Source organism: Calonectris borealis, chromosome 2, assembly GCF_964195595.1.
Source record: "Calonectris borealis chromosome 2, bCalBor7.hap1.2, whole genome shotgun sequence".
In the NCBI taxonomy this organism is placed as follows: Eukaryota; Metazoa; Chordata; class Aves; order Procellariiformes; family Procellariidae; genus Calonectris; species Calonectris borealis.
This window is the reverse complement of record NC_134313.1, coordinates 30568384-30590273: the sequence shown is the minus strand read 5'-3', so window position 1 is coordinate 30590273 and position 21890 is coordinate 30568384. Positions and strand designations below refer to the sequence as shown.

General features: G+C 39.8%; 1 protein-coding gene across 16 annotated transcripts in view; it reads left to right on the top strand.

Annotated features, from left to right (window-relative positions):
- WWP1 (WW domain containing E3 ubiquitin protein ligase 1) overlaps positions 1–21890 on the top strand; it is an 87531-nt gene that overhangs the window by 46181 nt on the left and 19460 nt on the right. For 15 of the 16 annotated variants that reach the window (XM_075141540.1, XM_075141534.1, XM_075141537.1 and 12 more), the window contains 11 exons: positions 2425–2479; positions 2574–2658; positions 2757–2885; positions 3805–3877; positions 3968–4039; positions 5080–5168; positions 7875–8034; positions 10869–11002; positions 11097–11237; positions 12652–12772; positions 20775–20879. In XM_075141540.1, coding sequence (XP_074997641.1) covers positions 2425–2479; positions 2574–2658; positions 2757–2885; positions 3805–3877; positions 3968–4039; positions 5080–5168; positions 7875–8034; positions 10869–11002; positions 11097–11237; positions 12652–12772; positions 20775–20879 — 1164 coding nt within the window. The remainder of the gene's footprint in view (positions 1–2424; positions 2480–2573; positions 2659–2756; positions 2886–3804; positions 3878–3967; positions 4040–5079; positions 5169–7874; positions 8035–10868; positions 11003–11096; positions 11238–12651; positions 12773–20774; positions 20880–21890) is intronic. The other variant, XM_075141536.1, reaches the window with a different exon arrangement.

Below are 21890 nucleotides of genomic sequence, written 5' to 3'. Positions count from 1 at the left end.
CCATGTCCAGATGTCTTTTAAATATCTCTAAGGGTGGAGACTCCATAACCTCCCTGGGCAACCTGTGCCAGTGCTCAGTCACCCTCACAGTAAAAAAAAGTGCTATCTGATGTTCAGAGGGAACCTCCTGTGCTTCAGTTTGTGCCCATTGCCTCTGGTCTTGTGACTGGGTACCAGTGAAAAGAGCCTGGTTCTGTCCTTTTTGCACCCTCCTTCAGGTATTTACATACATTGATGAGGTCCCTCCAAGTCTTCTGCAGGCTGAACAGTCCCAGCTCTCTCAGCCTTTCCTCAAAGGAGAGGTGCTCCAGTGCCTTAATCATCTTCATGGCCCTTTGTTGAACTCTTTCCAGTATGAGCCTGGGTCTAACCTTTTTGCACCCTCCCTTCAGGTCTTTGTACGCGTTGGTAACTTGCAATGCAAGTCCAGGAATCACAGCTGAAACATATCAAGCCAAGAACTCTCGCTGAGTAACTTTCTGTACTTGTGTACTACTTTGATAAGTTGCTTAAACATCTAAGAAAACTCTCACTTTTCCTGATCCTAAGATTTGTTTTGTTTTGAGCTAGATTTATTCTCTCAGGGAACAACATATTTTTTTAATTAAGTTAATGTTCCTTTCTTCATTTAATGATTCATTTAACTCTTACTGAAAACCACAGACTTATTTCTTAAAATGTCCCATCTGACCTTAGAATCATTAAATTAGGATTTGTTTGTGAGACAGAGTATACTTGAAAGAGAAAAGATAACTTGGCTGTTTGCATTTCTTTAGAATTCTGTTTTCTAAGTAGTGCATCAGTTGCATACCTAGATCTCACATTTTATTGGGGCAAAAATATTGAAGTTATGTTGAAAACAGTGTGAATACTTTTTTTTTTTTTGCCTTAGTACTGCTGTATACTTTTCTTCTAGAATTGTTAAGGTCCAACTACACCTAACTTTTCTTCCTCTGGTGACATACCAGGACTCTGCCTATATAGCAGTTTATAAGTGAGATTGCAATTTATTTTTTGGAAAAAAGTGGACTTAATGAGTAAGAGAATGTTTCAGTTACCTCAAATGGTCAAAGCTAAACTATGTGAAGGAAGAAAAATAGATAGGATATAGTAATTTCAGTTACTTTTACTTTCACCTTGGTTAATATATTGTACTCCTTTTGGTGCTGAATCTGGCTCATGCCATGTCACTGCCTAGTGTTTCAGTGTGTTCTGTTAAATATACATTAGCCAGCAGTCTCACAGAAATGCTTGGACCCATTAAGAAAATTGGAAATCTCTGAATCGTGCCACCATTCAGTTCTTTGGCAGACAGCATTTTCTGTTGTGCGCTATTCTTTTTATACTCAACACAGAAAAGTCTTTGATTACAGGGTCATTGTGGCTATATAGTTTCCAAAAGCAGAAAAGGCTAACTGCATTTGCTGCTGAGATAATGATAATTCTCTGTTCACATCTAGTGGCTGGTGGCTGGAACAAAGAGGCAGCTTGATTTTCAGTGTAACTTTTCCATTTTCTTCTGATCCTAGCTCTGTTTCTGTTTCACAGGAAAAATATCATAGCTTTTTTTGCCTGAATTTGCTGTTGTAAACTCTTAAGTGGATTTGAGATTTTTGGATTGCAAATGCTATATAAAGCAGTATTAGTAGCAAGGTGATCCTTAAGATACTCTTTGGAAAGTGAATATTGGTTCCCATATATCAAAATCCCATTCTGCACAAAAATAAAAAAGAATTTTAGCGTCCAAAAAATTTTAGGGGATGGATGCTTTTAGTTATAAATCAGAGCATGGATCCTGCAGTTTTGGGGATTTCTGCCTTTTACATTTTATTTTTCCCATGATTTGTATTCTTGGGAGCTACTGGGGGATTTCTGCAAGGTTACAGTATATTACCAGCTTAGTGTGTTTTTACATAACAATTTCATCTGTTTTTTTTACTTTTTTTTAACCATCCGCGTATTTTAATGAATGCAGCTGCATTTGCAAAGAATGACAAAGTCTGAAAATAGCCAAACATCCAGGGAAGACATCATGTATTGAGGAAGCAAAAACCCCTATGTTGGCAGTAATCACTGTGCTTGGAAACACGTTATTATGGTAAAGCATGTTCTTAAGCAAGAACATTGTGCTTATCTGCTTATACGTACTTCTGCAAAACTTCTATGAACTGTAGATCTTTAAGACCACTCTCTCTGAAGTTTGCTGTAGGAAGGAAAGGGAGGGTACATTGTGTTGGAAACAGTGGAGGCAAGTGCACAAATCTTATTATCACATAGTCTATGTTTCTTCACAAAAACAGACTAAAAACGGCATGATGTTTTTTCAGAACAGATAGTCTTCAGAACTAGTAGTAATCTTAAAACACATTAAGGGAAAAAAATATAATACTTGGCCTAACTGAATGTCCTCTTGTTTTTAAATAGGCTTCAATGTTGTCAGCAGAAAATGATCCACTTGGGCCTTTACCACCAGGCTGGGGTAGGTTAATTAGCTGTTGATTTCAGGAAGTGACAGTTACAGAAATTTGGAATGCAGTTGTTGTACAGTGAGTTTTTTTCTTTTTTTCCCCTAGAAAGGAGAGTGGATTCAAATGATAGGGTGTATTTTGTAAATCATAACACAAAGACAACACAGTGGGAAGACCCTCGAACTCAAGGGTAGGTGTGTATATTGACTGTGCAGATAAAAAGATCTTGCTTAATTCTTATATGTCATGATATGGGGGAAAAAGTACTGTCTGCAATTTCTTCCGCAGTTTACAAAATGAGGACCCTCTTCCAGAGGGCTGGGAAATCAGATATACCAGAGAAGGTGTCAGATACTTTGTTGACCATAATACAAGAACCACCACCTTCAATGATCCTCGTACCGGGAAATCTTCTGTGTAAGAGAGAAGTTAAATATATTTTTTAATGTTTTAACGTGTTATAGTTTAATAATGAAGTCTTCTCCTACTAGAAAACAATCTATACTTTGAGCTGGAATTGAGCACTGAATTATGAACAAATTGTTGTCCTGTAAATTTAATCTACTTTTAAGCTTTAATTGTCAGTTTATCTATGACACACGTCGCTGTACTGCTCTAAGGTTCAATAGCTTTTATACACTTTTCAAATATCAAGATTGTAATTGTTTTATAAATGGAGAGGGGAAGTGAGGGAAACTTGAGTATTGAATTAATGTAACTAATAGTTAAATTTTTAAAGAAACAGGAAATGGTTGTAATGCGTAGTTATACACCCTCTAAACAAAGCAGTTCTAAATACTTCTCAAAAATATTACATGCAAATCTTTTTAAAAACAGTTTAGTCAGAAGTATTGACCCAACCTATGGTGGCTGTCTTAATGTCTTTTATGTAGGGTAGGGTTTACTTCTGATGACATGTTGATGACCTTTCATTCAAAGAGCCTATAGAGTATTGTAGTAGAAATTCCTTCATAGTTCCACAAGCAGCTGAATTTATGAAGCCTAATTTAGCAGTCTTTCTCTCAGTGAAGACAATAAATTAGAGTCTCTCCTTTAGCTGGCTTGTAATTTTTACAAGATTGATAGGGATTTGAAATCCTGTAGATCTCTACCTTTCTCTCAAATTTGGTAAATTGACTAGCATCTTAAACAAAAAAAAAGGGAGGGGGGGAGAAGGGAAGACTGGCTGACCAAACTATCAACTGCATTTTGTTTCTGATCCTATCTTAGGATAACAATTTTTGTGTATTTTTGAAATCTACATACTGCTGTTTAGCGTTGAAAGTACTGTTTGGTGTCTGTGTGGTTAATGTATCTCAAATATATTTCCTTACAGAAATAAAGGGCCACAGATTGCTTATGAGCGTAGCTTTAGGTGGAAACTTGCTCATTTCCGTTACTTGTGTCAGGTACTGATTAAGTAATTATTTACTTTTTGAAATTTTTTGAATTTATGTTTATATGTGCTGCCTTTTAACGTTATTGCCTTATGATTACAGTCCAATGCACTGCCAAGTCATGTGAAAATCAATGTATCCAGACAGACTTTGTTTGAGGATTCCTTCCAGCAAGTAAGCCTGCAAAGACTGTTGTGTTTGTTCATCAAGATAAAGCATAAGAACAAAAATGGCCATAGCCAGTCCTTCGGGCACAGTAATCTTCCTCTGGTATTAGCCAAAGCGGGATTCTTAGGGAAGACTGTAAGAACAGAAGTAATGTATATAATACTTCACCAAATGATCTTTCAGTTCCCAACTGTTTACATTTGAAATGCTTCTTGAGCTTGATGTGGTTTCTGGGTATTTTAATAATCCTCAAGGGATTATTATTCTGTGAGCTTGTCTGTGCTCCTCTGGTGAACTTTCTGCATCTACAGCATCCAGCGGTAGAGAGTTCCATAGCTTAACCACATTGCACACCATATTAACTTAACCACATCGGATTTGCTTTTCTGATTCTTGTGTGTGGTTATATACATTACAAAATGTTGTTTTCTCCAGTTAAAGCTGGTGTCCTGCTTTGTCCTTCAAACATTAAATCTGTGTAATTGAAGCTTTACAGTTCTTGAGCTCTTACAGTCTGCAGTCAACGTACGTTCCTTCCTTCTTTCTCTGTAACAATGAAAATTCTTGCCGCTGTCACCACATCAAAACCTCTTGGGAGGGATTATCTATAAGTAAAAAGTATGTTATTAATGAAAGTATATTACACTTATTTTGGATTAGAGTAAATTACTTTTTTAAATGATTTGCCTAAAACCAAAGTCTGTAATATATTAGATGAAATGCCTTTTCGCCTATTTTCCTTTAATAATAATGAATGCCTTAGGAAGAGTATAAGAACAGGGCAACCCTATAGTGATACTTTCCAGATATGCTCTCCCACTTGCTAGCAGTCTGCTGCTCAAGGATTTTAAGTCCGAGGTGGTATTTTTGTGTGCAGTTCATTGATTGCACGTTCCATGAGATGGTCTAATTGCTTGTTAAATCTGTGTAAACATTTGACATATATGGCATTTCTATATCAATTAAATAAAATCTGAATATGAAGGAGCGATTGTATTGACAACGCATAATTTATAACTTATTACAATTTTTGGTTTTTTTGATAGATTATGGCATTAAAACCCTATGATTTGAGGAGAAGATTATATGTTATATTCAGAGGAGAAGAAGGATTGGATTATGGTGGCTTGGCAAGGTAAAAGAAAATTTGTTTAAAATAGTTTTATTTTTTTAATAGCACTCTAACCTTGATTTCTAATGTCATTCTGTTGGCAAAAAAACTGCTTGCTTTTGCAGTCTGGTCCTGGTTACCTTTTTAGCTCCCCTTAAAGTATTAAGGAGGTGGAACTGGCAGCACTGGCTATTGATATGGGTTATACACTTGCATTAGTAAAACTGTGGTCTCAGTTGTTCAGTTCTTTGACAGAGATTTATGTTTAAATTGGAATTTTTTTATGCCAGGTAATTGCTCTAGACTGAGTTATTTCAGAAACTTTCTATCAATAGGTCCACTTTCCTGGAAGTGAGGACTGTGGAAAAATGAAGTGTTTTGCTTATTTGGAAAAAAACAAGCAAACATCAGATTGGGGCTGATATGAACAGAAAGGACATAAACAAGAGGAGAGTAGTGCAGGCAGGTAACAGCAGGCGAACAGACTATGTAGGCTGTACAGGAATGCGAAGCAGCTAGACTACAAGTTTTTCTAGAATCTGAAGTGGAACTTGGAGGGAAAATCTGATAACAGGAAAAAAAAACCATAGACAAAGTGTGTTTCATCTGTTGACCATATAGAAGACAACCACTGACTACTGCTGCCAGTTACTTGACTGAAATGTTACTATTGGGATGAAAATTTCAGTACTACTGCAGATCCAGGGAATTAGAAGTCGTCATAGGTGATAGAATTTTTCTCTTTTGCTTGGTGTTTTTAATGTAAAGGTGTTGTTTTGGTTTTGTTCTGGTTTTATGTAGCTTACTGTGTTAAAATGAAGTTCAGTGAAAATGTGTAGTATTTGTAAGTAAGGAAGCTTGCCTCTGAAGGTTGAGCTTCTTTGGATATGTGGATGGTTATGCTTCTGAGTTACAGTATCTGATAGGCTTTGGGGGGTGACTGCAGGAAGGAATTGAATTTTTGCTTTGCGTGGGTTTTGTTTGGTTGGTGTCCCTATCATGATGGCCCTAGGCATAGGATGGGAACCAGGAGGGTTCAAGTAATCCATTCCAGAGAAACAAAGTATTCCAAAGAAGTGATGCTAGAATAATTTAACTGAAGAATGTTAGTCACGGAAAGTAGAGGAATAAATAAATAAATAACAAATATATAAGTAATAGAATTTCATAGTTTTAGGAGTAAATCTTGCCCAAGATTTTGTATGTGAAACTGAGAAGCATCAAGGATCTCATTGTAACTTGAGCTGAGAATTCTTGAGTGACATGTAAATGTTCGTGTACTGACTTGCTAATGTAATACTGCATTAATACAAATATAGAAAGCTGATGCACCTGATTTGTCACCTGTCTCTCAGCAGGCTAAACTCAGTGTTCCCTCCAGATTTTTACCTTGTGTTTAGCAGGACCAATGTCACACTATGTCCTGTGGCTAGTTATAGCTGTTGACGTGAAAAATTCGTGGCTTCTGCAAACTTCTTGTTGATGACTGATTTCTTTGATTCGTCCCTTGTTACCTGGCTTTGATCTAATTTAAATGCCTATTACATTTGATGCTTGTATGCAGAGTTAATATAATTGTCTCAGTATAAAGCTTGCATAGAATGCTGTACAACATTCTCGTGTTTATTAAAAGATACACAGAAGCCTGTTAGGATTATTATATCCTGACTGCCTTTGTCTGTTTACTCTTTCTACTTGGCCTTTGGGTTGGAAGCGTATTGTAGCGAATCATGATCCATGACTTGAGTTTCATAGAACTGTTAGGAGACACATGCCAACAAACCTCTCATTTCTATACCCTGATCTCAGGTAAATATAGGGATGCCTCTTGAATGTGACAGCTGAAAGGCAGTCAGGATGGAATTCAGTCCCTGCAGTTATTATAGGATGGACTTTTAGCTTTTTTTGAGGCTTTTCCCTAAGCCTGGTTGTTCAGTTTCAAGCATTTAAGGCCTGATACAAAAACTCCTGAGTATATATGACTGCTTCTGAAGTCTATGATTATATGTAAATACTATAAAGCAACAAACACTCTAAAAATCAGCTATCCTAACACTGAAATACCAGATTCTGTTATTATTTCAGGTCAGCTGAATTGGAAACCATGAAAGTGGTGAATAACATTTATTAGTTAAACCTCAACAAAATATATTTTCACATTGTCGTGTCCTGTGGGCTTAACTGATGCATGGTAATTTGTTAAACCACAGTAACTCAGTGTGTGTTTTGCTGTCAGATTGGGAAAGCAAGTAAGGTGTGCTGTGGTTTGGGTTTTTCTGTTTTGTTTTGTTTGACCTAGATTGTTTATGATAAGCACTGCCCATGGAATAATCTGTAATTTTTTTGAATAAAGACTTGAGTTGTATGCAGTAAAGCAGGCATGAGAAGGATAAATACTGTGTACTGGTTGAGGGAAGGAGTCTGTAGGCAAAAATGTTACTAATATGCAACTAAAACCTGTGCTGTGAGGGTGTGTTGAAGGTGACAATCTTAACAATCATTTCTAAACTTCAGAATGACTTTCTAACATTATCGTTTTTAATAATGAAATTTTTTATATTTAAGAAGTATATAATGCCATATATTATTCTGTGATTCTAATACAACACTGTTTATATTATTTTTCTAAGTTTGCATATATTTTGAGCATTTTGCTAGTTACCTAAGGGGAATAATGATAAACATCTGTATTTGATGGTTTTTATGTGTATACATGTTTTTTTTCCTTAGAGAATGGTTTTTCTTGCTTTCCCATGAAGTACTGAACCCTATGTACTGCCTATTTGAATATGCTGGCAAGAGCAACTATTGCCTGCAGATAAATCCAGCATCAACAATCAATCCTGACCATCTTTCATATTTCTGTTTCATTGGGCGCTTTATTGCCATGGTAGGTTAGATTTTTAAGGTTTTATTATTTGCTGTAGCTATACATTTATTCCTGAACAGTATTTGTTTTTACAGTTATTAAAGATTATATCAATCTCTTAGAAATGGAAGATTAAGGCATGTAAGGTTATTGAGCCAAAATATTCCCTGAGAGTTAAGTCTCTTACACACTCAAGTTTCCTGGGATAGTGATGAAAGTTAATATGACATTCAATATAATATTTTATTTTTATCAATTGGATGTGTGTACTTCATGCAAACCGCTGTTTGATTGAGTGTCTGAATACTGATGCTCTGAAAAATGTGACTAGTATTTTCCGAAAAAGGCTCCTTGGTTAGACTTGGTATACCTTACTGTATTTGAAAAAATGAGTTAGAAATGTTTTGCGGAGTACACTGAGCCTTAATTTAAACATACGTATTTGGATACAAAAGTCAGATACTGAGGAGTGCAGAAGGTGACAGGGAGCTGATTCTCTGCCATCAGGTTTCTCTTAAACTAAAAGCTGACAAGGCATGTTGTATCATTTCTTCTTCTGGTATCACTGAGTCAATTTTCTGTAGTGGACTCCTGCTCTGTCACATTTCTTTCCTTCCATGTAGTGATACAGTCATCTTTCCACATAATCATCATGATGTCTACAGGTAGCCCTCAGCAATGTCGCTGAACATGGTGAATAAAAGAGTAGATAAAAGTGCATTTTCAGATTGAAGAGACTGTCATCTTCTCCTGTTGTTTAGGCTTTTTGTATGAAATTAGAATAAATGCAAGCAAAGTGTAACATAAATGGAAAAATACTTTCAGACTTAAAATAAGTTAGGTTTGGAGGGTTTCTTGGTTTTGCTTTTCTTATAGATGCTTCTTGAGAAACACATTTGTTCAGTTTTGATGATAACATCTCTGATTTCGAGGATTTTATGGCCAAGTTCCCCATTTCTGTGCTCTCATGAAGATTTACTTAATTGGGTTAACACTTTCAATAGGCTGCACACTTTTTCTTTCTTTTAGAACCCTCAGCAAGCTATTGTGCCATCTAGCAGGAAGACGTGATAAAGCCAGTTAGCTGCTAGAGCCAAATTCTGTTTCTTTTAGTCAGTGATTTTTGATCTTGCGCATAAGATAAATCCATAATTGAAAAGTTAACTTTAGGAAAACTACTTCATAAAAGTACAGATCATAGAAGAGAACTTAATTAAAGTATTTAATGTAATTAAAACGCGAACTTTTCTTTCCTGAAGGATTTTTGTATTTTTATTTTAAATTCTGTAAGGGGGGAGAGGAGAGAGAGAGACTTGTGTAGTCGTGCCTAATGTGGTCAGTTGCAAGGTTTGAGTATATTCATGGTTTATAATGGATGGCACTTCCTGCAGTACTTCCTGGGATACCCTCTAGTGGCTTAAAATAGCTCAGGTAATAATGTAAGTGGGAATCATTTTAAGGAGTCTAGATAGGCTTTTTAAGTACAGTTGTAATTTCTGTCCTTCTCATAGTTCTAAAATAGTTGTGATTTTCAGATCATAAAGACTGCTTTTGGTTTTAAGTACTGAAATAACCAGAGACGTTTTCAACTGAAACATTTAAACATAAAGAATATACATCTTGCTCTGTAACAAAAAGCTGTTAAATGAAGTTGGCTGAGGCAACTTTTATATTTTGCTGTAACATTATCTTAGACGTTAAATGAGATGATTTAAGAGCTTACTTTTGCAAAAAGCGGGAAATCATATGGCTGGGTGCTGCACTTGACATTTAATTTTTCCGTTTCCCATGAAAACAGGAGTATAGATTAGTTTAAAAATAAACACACAAATAAATAAATGCATAAAGGCCTCTGAGAGAACCTTTTTAAGCTGTCCTAAAGCAGAAGAAAATGCATGCTAGAGTAAGCCTTAGGGGGGAAGTTAGAAGGTGGAGAAAAAAGATGGAGCCTTGCCTTTTTCTAGAGGAAATGGGCCGTTACATTGGCTCTTCCTCTCATAGAATTTCAGCTGTAAGGAAAGACAAGCAATGAATGCTTGGCCTATGTTTAGCATGATATTTTGAAGAGGTATTTTAGTGAAGAAAGTGTACTTGATAAGGATGAGGGAAAAAAAATATTTTCATAGTTATAGCTGTGCTCTGTTAGGTCTCAGATGCACTGAGTCTGTATAGAGGTTAACCCTGTGTGTGTGTGTGTGTGTGTGTAATGCTTGCTTCAGTACTAGAAATTAGCTTACAGCCTTTGTGCACGCGTGGTGAGACAAGTGTGACCATGTTTTGATTTTTTTTCAATTTCTTTTTTGCAGTAGAAGGGAGAATTTAATTTCTCTGTTCTGTTACTCACCTATAAAATACACGATTCCCAAAGCTTTTTGCATAGCAGTCTGTGATTGCATTTTTAAATTGTTTTTTAAAAGCTGCAGTAGCATTGTGTAAAGGATGATTTTGCAGGATGTAAGTAAGTAGTAAAAAATGGCAGTATTACTCAAGTAGGATCAAATATTATGATCAAGTAGGATCAAGTAACACTTGGCATGTATCCCTATCCACATAATAAAGAGGAAACTTAGTAATTTCCTCTTTTCATAGACTCCATCCTCTTATGAGAAGATTTTTTAATCAAAGAATTTCTAAATTGTAATGATAAACATATGCTTGGATAAATTTTGTCAATTAATCATTTTTTTTCTTCCCATTTAATGTAATGTTTTGTTCTTTTTAAATACCAAGCTGCTACTGCTACTTGGTGCTTTTTATTATTTGAAGGAGAAAGGAAAAAAAGAATTCAAGTCCAGAAATACTTCAATAATTCAGTAGTTCAATAAAAGCTAAACAGACTTCTTTCTGTTCAACAGGCATTGTTTCATGGGAAATTTATTGACACTGGTTTTTCTCTGCCTTTCTACAAACGAATGCTGAGCAAAAAACTTACTATTAAGGACCTAGAATCTATTGATACTGAATTTTACAACTCCCTAATTTGGATAAGGTTTGTAGATTTTTTTTTGTGTGTGTGTGATGTTTTATGGATTCTTTTGTTTATATAGAATTCATTGTGCTTTTATTTTTTTCTTTTCATTCAGGGATAATAACATTGAAGAGTGTAACTTGGAAATGTACTTTTGTGTGGATATGGAGCTCTTAGGAAAAGTAACCTCACATGAGCTGAAATCAGGAGGTTCAAATATCTTAGTAACTGAGGAGAACAAAGAAGAATATATTGGGTAGGAAGGTGTAGATGTTGAAAAAAAGTGTTCCGTGTTTCTTCTATTGCTCTAGTCTTTTTGACACAGTATATGATTTGTTTTCGTTTGTGTTTTGTTTTTTTTTTGCCCCTTTCTATTACTGTGTAATTCTTGGGACTATTATTGAAATGGTATCTTGGTACATTTTGGTATCTTGGTACACATGATCTCTTGGTACATTTTGATCTCTCCTGTTCCCCTCTTCCCCAATCCCCCCCCCCCCAAAAAAAAAAAGAGAAGACCTGATAGAGGATGACCTGTCTTGTTATTACATGTACAATGAAAGAACAGGTGAAACTGAAAATGAGCAAACCTATTTCAGTAACTTCAGGTAACAACTCCAGGTGGAGGGAAGACATGTATTTGACAGAGGATTTCAAAATTGTTCAGAACTTTGCTGTCACTGTGGAAACTGGAATTCAGAACAGTGTATAATGTGGTGTGACTTAAACTATTTTTTCGCTTTGTTCTGTTATGCTGCTCTTTCCTGCTTCTCTCATAATCTTATCACTACCTTTCTTTTTCTGAACCTGTATTTCTGATCCGTCTATTCAGAATGATCTCAAAAGCAGATGTACACAGATCCTTTTCTGTGATACAGTGTATGTCCAGTGCTGCACAAAAAGTTTCCACTTAAATTAGCAGTCTTTAGTTTCTCACTGAAATAGTTTCTATAGTATGTAAATATATTTACTGTCTTCTTTTTTTTTAATTCAGAAGTGGCTTGACCATTTTAGTTGAAACTTAAAAAACGTTACCTCTTCCTCCAAATCTTAGCATAAATCAGAAGCTCAAAACAGAAAATGACTACTCTTTCTTGAAACTGGAAATAGTCTTATGCTGGAAGTATCGGGCAACCATAGTTATAGGTATTATAAGCAACAGTATTTCTTACTATTCTCTGCCTACCTGGTGTTTTTTGCTTGAGAACAGAGTATTTTAAAATCAGTGGAGATTTTTCTTTTCTATTTTTCTTCTTTTGAAAGTATTTATTTCTTCTTTTGAAGTATTTTTCTTCTTTTGAAACACTAGGATTATGCACTTTTTAAGCTAAAGCAAATTTTGCCATAACAAAATGCCCAAGTAGCATTATTTTCATTAAAAAGTTGCTGAATTTTGATTAGTGAAAGGTTAATAATAATGAGTATTTTTTTTTAACTGGAATGGTAATCTAAATACATCTTGCTCCTGTTACTGTTGTCTGAGTTTTGAGATTTGTGACAGTATTGGTATGGTAAGTCCCTTATAGTCTATGAAATCATACAGTGTAAGAAACTAAAATTGGAGGGAGCGTTACCTCATGGGAACACACGCGCAATCATACATGTTTGAAGTTCTTCATGTTGAGTGCTAATTGATGTTTAATTTATGTTTGGTTTTTTTTCTGTCCCAGGCTAATGGCTGAGTGGCGATTTTCTCGGGGAGTTAGAGAACAAACCAAAGCTTTTCTTGATGGTTTTAATGAAGTTGTTCCTCTACAGTGGCTACACTATTTTGATGAAAAGGAGCTGGAGGTGAGGTTTTCTGTTCAGAATTTTTACCTTTTGCAAAGGTAATACATGTGGAATGATTAAATGGATAGGTCAGCGTCGTGGTTTAACCTGGCAGGCAGCCAAATACCACGCAGACGCTCACTCAGTCCCCCCGCCCCCCCAGTGGGACGGGGAGAGAATCGGAAGGGTAAGAGTGAGAAAAACTCGTGGGTTGAGATAAAGACAGTTTAATAGAACAGAAAAAAAAGGGAAAATAATGATAATAAATAATGATAGAATATACAAAATGAGTGATGCACAATGCAATTGCTCACCACCCGCGCTGACCGATAACCAAGTAGCGATCGGTACTTCCTGGATCACGCCTACCGTTCATATACTGAGCATGACGTCACATGGTATGGAATACCCCATTAGCCAGCTGGGCTGGCTGTCCTGATTATGTTCCCTCCCATCTTGTGTACCTAGCTCAGTCAGTAGGCACGGGAGCTGTCCTTGGACTAGGAGGGCACTTAGCAACAACTGAAAACATCAGTGTGTTTTCAACATTCTTCTCATGCTAAATCCAAAACACAGCACTAGGAAGAAATTTAACCCTATCCCAGCCGAAACCGGGACAGTATCCACCCCTTATTCCATACCATTTACGTTATGCTTAGGTCTCACATTTTTTCGATACATTTCAATTAATCACCATTATCTTTTTTATATATATACATATATAATACATATACATACATATATATACATAAATATATACAAATGTCCATGGAGTTAATTTAGTCCACAACTTTGGGCTCCATCTGTCATAACAGTCTTTCAGGGCCAGAGAGATGGTGTGTGGTGTTGGGCTGTTGCATCTTGAAGCCAGTTCTCATTTCGGTACTGCTGCACTCGTTCAGTTCTATCATCGTTGCACTTTGCTCGGTTTCATCAGAATTAGTTCATTCTTCGTTAATCTGGGTGATTTTCACTGCTATACCATTGATAGCAACCATAGAAATAATGATATACAACATCATATAACAATTGACATCATAAAATTCAGTTCATTGGCTATTTTCACCCAAAATCAAATCCCCTTGAGGTACACACTGGACTTCCCCATCCTTTCGCATCACCCACCAAGTGCACCCAGGTCCTTGAGCAAAAGCAATCCCACGGATGGGTTTTCCCTTGCCAGAGGCAGGAGTAACCCAGACTGTCTTCCCCAGCATATTCCTTATGTGCACGACAGGGACTTTATCTCCATCTACTGTACGTAAGAGTCTTGATTGGGCAGGGCCAGCTCGAGTGACAGACCCCCTAGTGTTGACTAACCAGGTGGCTTTTGCTAAATGTGTATCCCAATGCTTGAATGTCCCACCGCCCATTGCCCTCAGTGTTGTCTTTAACAGCCCGTTGTATCGTTCGATTTTCCCAGAGGCTGATGCATGATAGGGGATGTGATAGACCCACTCAATGCCGTGCTCTTTGGCCCAGGCGTCTATGAGGGTGTTTCGGAAATGAGTCCCGTTGTCTGACTCAATTCTTTCTGGAGTGCCATGTCGCCACAGGACTTGCTTTTCAAGGCCCAGGATGGTGTTCCGGGCAGTGGCATGGGGCACAGGGTATGTTTCGAGCCAGCCGGTGGTTGCTTCCACCATGGTGAGCACATAGCGCTTGCTGTGTCGGGTTTGTGGGAGTGTGATATAATCAATCTGCCAGGCCTCCCCATATTTGTATTTCAACCATCGTCCTCCATACCAAAGAGGCCTTACTCGCTTGGCTTGTTTGATTGCAGCGCATGTTTCACATTCATGGATAACTTGTGCAATAGCGTCCATGGTTAAGTCCACCCCTCGATCACGAGCCCATCTATATGTTGCATCTCTTCCTTGATGGCCTGAGGCATCATGGGCCCACCGAGCTATAAATAATTCACCCTTATCTTGCCAGTCCAAATCCACCTGAGCCACTTCAGTCTTAGCAGCCTGGTCCACCTGCTGGTTGTTTTGGTGTTCTTCAGTGGCCCGACTCTTGGGTACGGGAGCATCTACGTGACGTACTTTTACAGTCAGGTTCTCTACTCGGGCAGCAATATCTTGCCACAACGTGGCGGCCCAGATGGGTTTACCTCTGTGCTGCCAGTTGTTCTGCTTCCACTGCTGCAACCACCCCCACAGGGCATTTGCCACCATCCATGAGTCAGTATAGAGATAAAGTACTGGCCTTTTTCTCATTCAGCAATGTCCAAGGCCAGCTGGATGGCTTTCACCTCTGCAAACTGGCTCGATTCACCTTCTCCTTCAGCAGTTTCTGCAACTTGGCGTATAGGACTCCATACAGCAGCTTTCCATCTCCGATGCTTTCCCACAAGGCAACAGGACCCATCAGTGAACAGGGCATATTGCTTCTCATTTTCTGGTAGTTTGGTATACAGTGGGGCCTCTTCAGCACTTGTCACCTCCTCCTCTGGGGATATTCCAAATTCTTTGCCTTCTGGCCAGTTCGTGATCACCTCCAAGATTCCTGGGCGACTGGGGTTTCCTATTCGGTCCCGTTGTGTGATCAGTGCGACCCACTTACTCCACGTAGCATCGGTTGCATGATGTGTAGAGGGGACGCTCCCTTTGAACATCCAGCCCAGCACCGGCAGTCGGGGTGCCAGGAGGAGCTGTGCTTCAGTGCCAGCCACTTCTGAAGCAGCTCGAACCCCTTCATATGCCGCCAATATCTCCTTCTCTGTTGGAGTGTAGCGGGCCTCGAATCCTCTGTGTCCCCGACTCCAGAACCCTAAGGGTCGACCTCGAGTCTCCCCTGGTGCTTTCTGCCAGAGGCTCCAGGTGGGCCATTCTCCCCGGCTGCGGTGTAGAGCACATTCTTCACATCTTGTCCTGCCCAGACTGGCCCAAGGGCTACTGCATGAACTATCTCCTGTTTAATTTGTTCAAAGGCTTGTTGTTGTTCAGGGCCCCATTTGAAATCGTTCTTCTGCCAGGTCACTTGATAGAGGGGGCTTACAATCAGGCTGTAATCTGTATTACGCATTCTCCAAAAACCCACAACGCCTAAGAAAGCTTATGTTTCCCTTTTGCTAGTTGGTGGGGACATGGCTGTTATTTTGTTGATCACATCCATTGGGATCTGATGACGTCCATCTTGCCATTTTATTCCTAAAAACTGGATCTCCTGTGCAGGTCCCTTGACCTTACTTTGTTTTATGGCAAAACCGGCCTTCAGAAGGATTTGGACTATTCTCTCCCCTGTCTCAAAAACTTCTTCTGCTTTGTTGCCCCATACGATGATGTCATCAATGTATTACAGGTGTTCTGGAGCCTCACCCTGTTCCAGTGCGGTGTAGATCAGTCCATGGCAAATGGTAGGGCTGTGTTTCCACTCCTGGGGCAGGCGGTTCCAGGTGTACTGGACGCCCCTCCAAGTGAAAGCAAACTGTGGCCTGCACTCTGCTGCCAAAGGGATGGAGAAGAAGGCATTAGCGGTATCAATGGTGGCGTACCACTTGGCTGCCTTTGACTCCAGTTCGTATTGAAGTTCCAGCATGTCCGGCACGGCAGCACTCAGTGGCGGCGTGACTTCGTTCAGGCCACGGTAGTCTACTGTTAGTCTCCACTCTCCATTAAGACTTTCGCACTGGCCATATGGGACTGTTAAAGGGTGATTGAGTCTTGCTGATCACTCCTTGGCTCTCCAGTCGACGAATCAGCTCATGGATGGGGATCAGGGAATCTCGATTGGTGCGATATTGTTGCCGGTGCACTGTTGTGGTAGCGATTGGTACCTGTTGTTCTTCAACCCTCAAAAACCCCACAACAGAAGAGTCCTCCGAGAGACCGGGCAAGGTGGACAGCTGTTTAATTTCCTCCGTCTCCAGGGCAGCTATACCAAAAGCCCACCGATACCCTTTTGGATCCTTGAAATACCCTCTCCTGAGGTAGTCTATGCCAAGGATGCACGGAGCCTCTGGGCCAGTCACAATGGGGTGCTTCTGCCACTCATTCCCGGTTAGGCTCACTTCGGCCTCCAATACAGTTAACTCTTGGGATCCCCCTGTCACTCCAGAAATACAAAGGGGTTCTGCCCCTTTATAGCCTGATGGCATCAGGGTACACTGTGCACCGGTGTCTACGAGAGCCTTATACTCCTGTGGCTCTGATGTGCCAGGCCATCGAATCCACACAGTCCAGTAAACCCGGTTGTCCCTTTCCTCCACCTGGCCGGAGGCAGGGCCCCTCTAGTTCTGGTCATAGTATCCACTTCTCACTTCTTGCAAACGTGAGTCAAGAATTCCTTCATTACAATCCAAAGTAAGATCAGCCCTTCTACTCTGTCTGGGGAACTGTTCACTGGAAACTGGACCGTCGTGAGACAGGTTTTTCCTGAAAACTGGAGCAGCATTTTTCCTGAGAGAACCCCCTTGTGTCATTGTTTTTTCTTGCAACTCACGTACACGTGCCTCTAGGGTCAAGGTAGGTTTTCCATCCCACTGCCTCATGTCCTCTTCGTGGTCACGCAGGTAAAACCACAGGGTGCCCCGTGGTGTGTACTTTCGATATCCTCTCTCTTGAGGAGAAAAACGCTGACTCCTAATGGCTGAGATACTGGTCCGTACAGGTGGAGAATAGGACATACCCTCTTCGAGTTGCTGGACCTTCCGGGACAGCTTCTCCACAGCTGAGACAAGGGAGGAGGAGATAGTTTCTTCAAAATCCCGAAGTCTGCTAAGACATCCACCGTTGGTGCTTCTTCCTCTGCCCAGGACAGTACTGCCAATGAACTGGCATACGATGCTGGTGTGCTCCGTACCAACTTCCGCCACATGGGTCGCGTGCACTGGACGTCATCTGGATCTTTGGGCGTTTGGTTGTTGTCCAGGTCACTATAAACCACCTCCAGCACGCCTAGTTCTCTCAGGTACTGGATACCTCTCTCCATAGTGGTCCTTTTGCCTAGGCGATATATAACATCTTCCTTGAAGGGATACCTTTCCTTCACGCCTGACAGCAGTCGCCTCCAGAGGCTGAGGACCTGTGTCCCTTTTCCGATTGCTTTGTCAATGCCTCCTTCCCTAGCAAGGGATCCCAGCTGTTTGGCTTCTTTCCCCTCTAATTCCAGGCTACTGGCCCCATTATCCCAGCATCGGAGCAGCCAGGTAACAATATGCTCGCCTGGACGACGGCTGAAATCTTTCCGCATATCTCGCAGCTCACTCAGGGATAGGGATCGGGTGGTTTCTGTCTCATTTATGAGTTCTTCCTCTTCCTCCTCCTTTCCTCGTGATGGCCCTGGTCTTCCATCATCCCTTTCTAAACGACCTGATCTCCGCTTCCAAGATTTCCTCTTCTGTACAGGGGCAACGGATACCCAGCAAGGGTTGGTCCTCTGGTTCAGCTGTAGTGCCTGTTGCTGGGGTTTGGGTAGCTGCAGTGCTTGTCATGGGGGTTGGAGTAATTGTAGTGACTGTTGCTGGAGTTTGAGTGGCTGCAGTGCCTGTCGCAGGGGTTGGAGAAGCTACGGTGACTGTTGCCGGGGTTTGAGTAGCCACAGGGGTTGTCGTGGGGGTTGAAGTAGCCGCAGTGCCTGTCGTGGGGTTCTGAGTAGCTACCGTGTCTGTTGCCGGGGTTGATCTCCCGCTGCCCACCGCCCCTGAGACTTGCTGCTCCGCCCGCCCCGACGAGGCAACGCCGTTTGCCCTCCCTCTTTTCTTGTTCCTGAGGGTTGATCTCTGGACAGTATTCCTGAATACTTGTTTAACCCTAAACAAGGCCTGAAGAACATTCAGGATACATAGCAATATGAACATGCTTGTTTGAACATCCCAAGGATATTCAAAATTCTCAGGGAATATTGTAGACATCTTTGTGAAGAGAACAGAAGAAAAAGGAGTTTCTGACAATATGGAAGGGAAGATGAACAAGTGGGAGAGAGTGTCCCATCCTGTCTCCCCCTTAAATTCATTCTCCGAGGAGAAAAAAGTGCAATTACTAATAATTTCTAACAGGTGGTTCCCCATGTACAGAAATGATGGCAGTACCGAGTATAGATACCAGGTTAGACTTACGACCAATGATCTTATCACCTCATAAACCAGCAGCAAAATGATAATCTTGGCCCAGTTCCGACTGATGATAAACAGCACAAAAGGGAACACATACTGCAAGCAAGGTATTACATGACCCAACATTGAGAGCCAGCCCCACAACTTTGACAGCCAATACATCAACATTGTGACCAATCAATATAACGAATGCTTATAACAATTTTTCCTTAACACACTTTGGTCAGATCTATCGTTATCTCAACCCTTCGAGCCCCACGTTGGGCGCCAAAAGGGACTGTCCTGGTTTAACCTGGCAGGCAGCCAAATACCACGCAGACGCTCACTCACTCCCCCCACCCCCAGCGGGACGGGGAGAGAATCGGAAGGGTAAGAGTGAGAAAAACTCGTGGGTTGAGATAAAGACAGTTTAATAGAACAGAAAAAAAAGGGAAAATAATGATAATAAATAATGATAGAATATACAAAATGAGTGATGCACAATGCAATTGCTCACCACCTGCGCTGACCGATAACCAAGTAGCAATCGGTACTTCCTGGATCACGCCTACCATTCATATACTGAGCATGATGTCACATGGTATGGAATACCCCATTAGCCAGCTGGGCTGGCTGTCCTGATTTTGTTCCCTCCCATCTTGTGTACCTAGCTCAGTCAGTAGGCACGGGAGCTGTCCTTGGACTAGGAGGGCACTTAGCAACAACTGAAAACATCAGTGTGTTATCAACATTCTTCTCATACTAAATCCAAAACACAGCCCTAGGAAGAAATTTAACCCTATCCCAGCCGAAACCGGGACAGTCAGCTTCCATCTCTCATCTGTGGCATGCTGCATTTGATAGCTTCTGAAACATCGCGAATTTAATAGGAGCAGTGGAGGTAAATCACGGTGAAAAGCCAGTATCTATTGAATTGGTGTTTTCAGGTGTTCAGCAGTTGGGCATTTTAGATTCCATCCTCAGTATTAAAATATGTTTTGCAAGTTTCTATGAAAGGATCAGAATATGAGGTCACAGATAGATCTATTAGTCATAGAAAACTTCTCCCTCTGTGGTAGATGGGTAAAATTACCGTGTAACAGATGGCACAGAAGTTGATTCTGGTGTATAGTGATCGCTTACTTTTACATACGTATTCTAGGATAGCTTCTAGGGTTATTTCACTTAAGGACAGAAAGTTGTAGGAAACAAGTTTTGAAACTGAATTTTGCATATCCTCAATATGTAACCCACGGGCTGATAACAGGAATCACTTGCATGCTTGTTTACTTAAAATCAGCCTGACCTATGTTCACTGTTGGGGTTGTGATTTGGAGCAGGGACAAAAGGCCTTGTAGCACTATGATTACTTATTTCTGTGAGACCTGCCAAGAGACCTGCCAGGGTTCCCTGTATATAATGCGCAGTGTTCTGAAAGCTTCTTAAGTTAAATGGGAGTTTTTCTGAGAAAGGACTTTGATCTATCTTATTTAGTGTTCAGTTTTCTAGGAGGCTTTGCCTTTAGCACTTTCAGTTTCATTGCCTCTTGTAATGAATACTTTGCAGACTTACACTGTGCAGTGTGTTTTATCTTTACTAGTAGTAGCAGTAGCAATGTAAACATCATCATCTTGGAACATGAGGCAAGGTTTTAATGAGAAAGTTAATATCCTCTTTCATATAAAATTTCCTTTCATGGGAAAGGTAATATCTTTTATTATTGAAGAATTAGTCAGAAGAAACTAAGTTTCTGGTATGCAGGCTTTCAGACCACTTTCAAACCAAATACATAAACAATTTTGGAGGAGTTCTGTAAACTTAGGATAAAGGAAGATCTAATTGTGGAGTAAAATGAAAAAATTACCGGTCCTTTTTTGGGAGCAAGAACTTCCGTTTTTGTTAGCATGTCTCATACAAGATACAAAATTAACTCTTAATTTATGTCTGTAGACATGTATATTGTCAAGTAATCATTTTCTTTTCTAGGTTATGCTCTGTGGTATGCAAGAAGTTGATTTAGCAGACTGGCAGAGGAACACTGTTTATCGTCATTATACAAGGAATAGCAAGCAGATCATATGGTTCTGGCAGGTATGTTGATCAGTACAATTTCTGACTTTAGATTTTGTTTTGTTTTGTAACACAAATGATGTGGAGTGGAGGGATGCCATCTGAAGGAATGCTTCCTTTCTTTTTTCTTTTCAGAGAAGGAAAGGAAGATTACTGGTTCTTAGGGAGCATACTTTAGAGTGGGAAATGGCAGATAGATACCTGCATTACATTTGGATGGTTGGGTCATTAATAGTTTTTCTGTATTTTGTTCTTCTTATTGATTGTACAACGATAAGAATTTTTTGTATTCTTAGCAGTGATCTACCTTCTAAATGTTCTTATATGTAGTACAGCTGTACATCTGAAATGCCCATATTATTCATGATTATTGTCATATTAGCTGTGCCAGTCTAGCATTGAGTGATTATAACTCACATTTTAATGAAGTTGGCTGAGAATTATTTTCAGAAGAAAAACTTCGAAAATGCTATACAGGCTCCCAGTTTCTATGAATTTCCCTAAAGAGAAGTCACAGCTAGGCACTTCCTGTCTTGTGATAAATCACTAGTATAGAGATGCTTTCCTATAAGAAAATGATACAAATCAATTATTTGCTAGCTTACTTATATTGTCAGAATAATGTAAGATCTGATGATATGATCTCTTTTTAAGAAGCTTGGTACTGAAAGAATCTTAACCAGAAGTTAAGGTAACTTGGGTATGGTTTCAACATCTGTAGAAAAAAAATACTCATTTTGTTATCCAGGTTTTTCTGAGTCAAAATTCTAGTTGTATCAATAGCCCCCTCTCTTACTGAGACGTTCTCCGTCTCCCCTCTCTTTTCTTCCTCTTCCCTTTCCCAGTGAATTTCCTTACAAAGTGACACAGCTGTTACAGATGGTGTTTTCTCTCACTGAGGCTGCCACATACTTCAGTCTTGAAATAACCCATAGCCTGTGGCTAGGCTATTGCTGTGTTTAATTAAAATGGCAATAGTCTTCATATAAAGCGTTGGCATGATTTATATTTTAGTGTAGAATAAAAAAGATA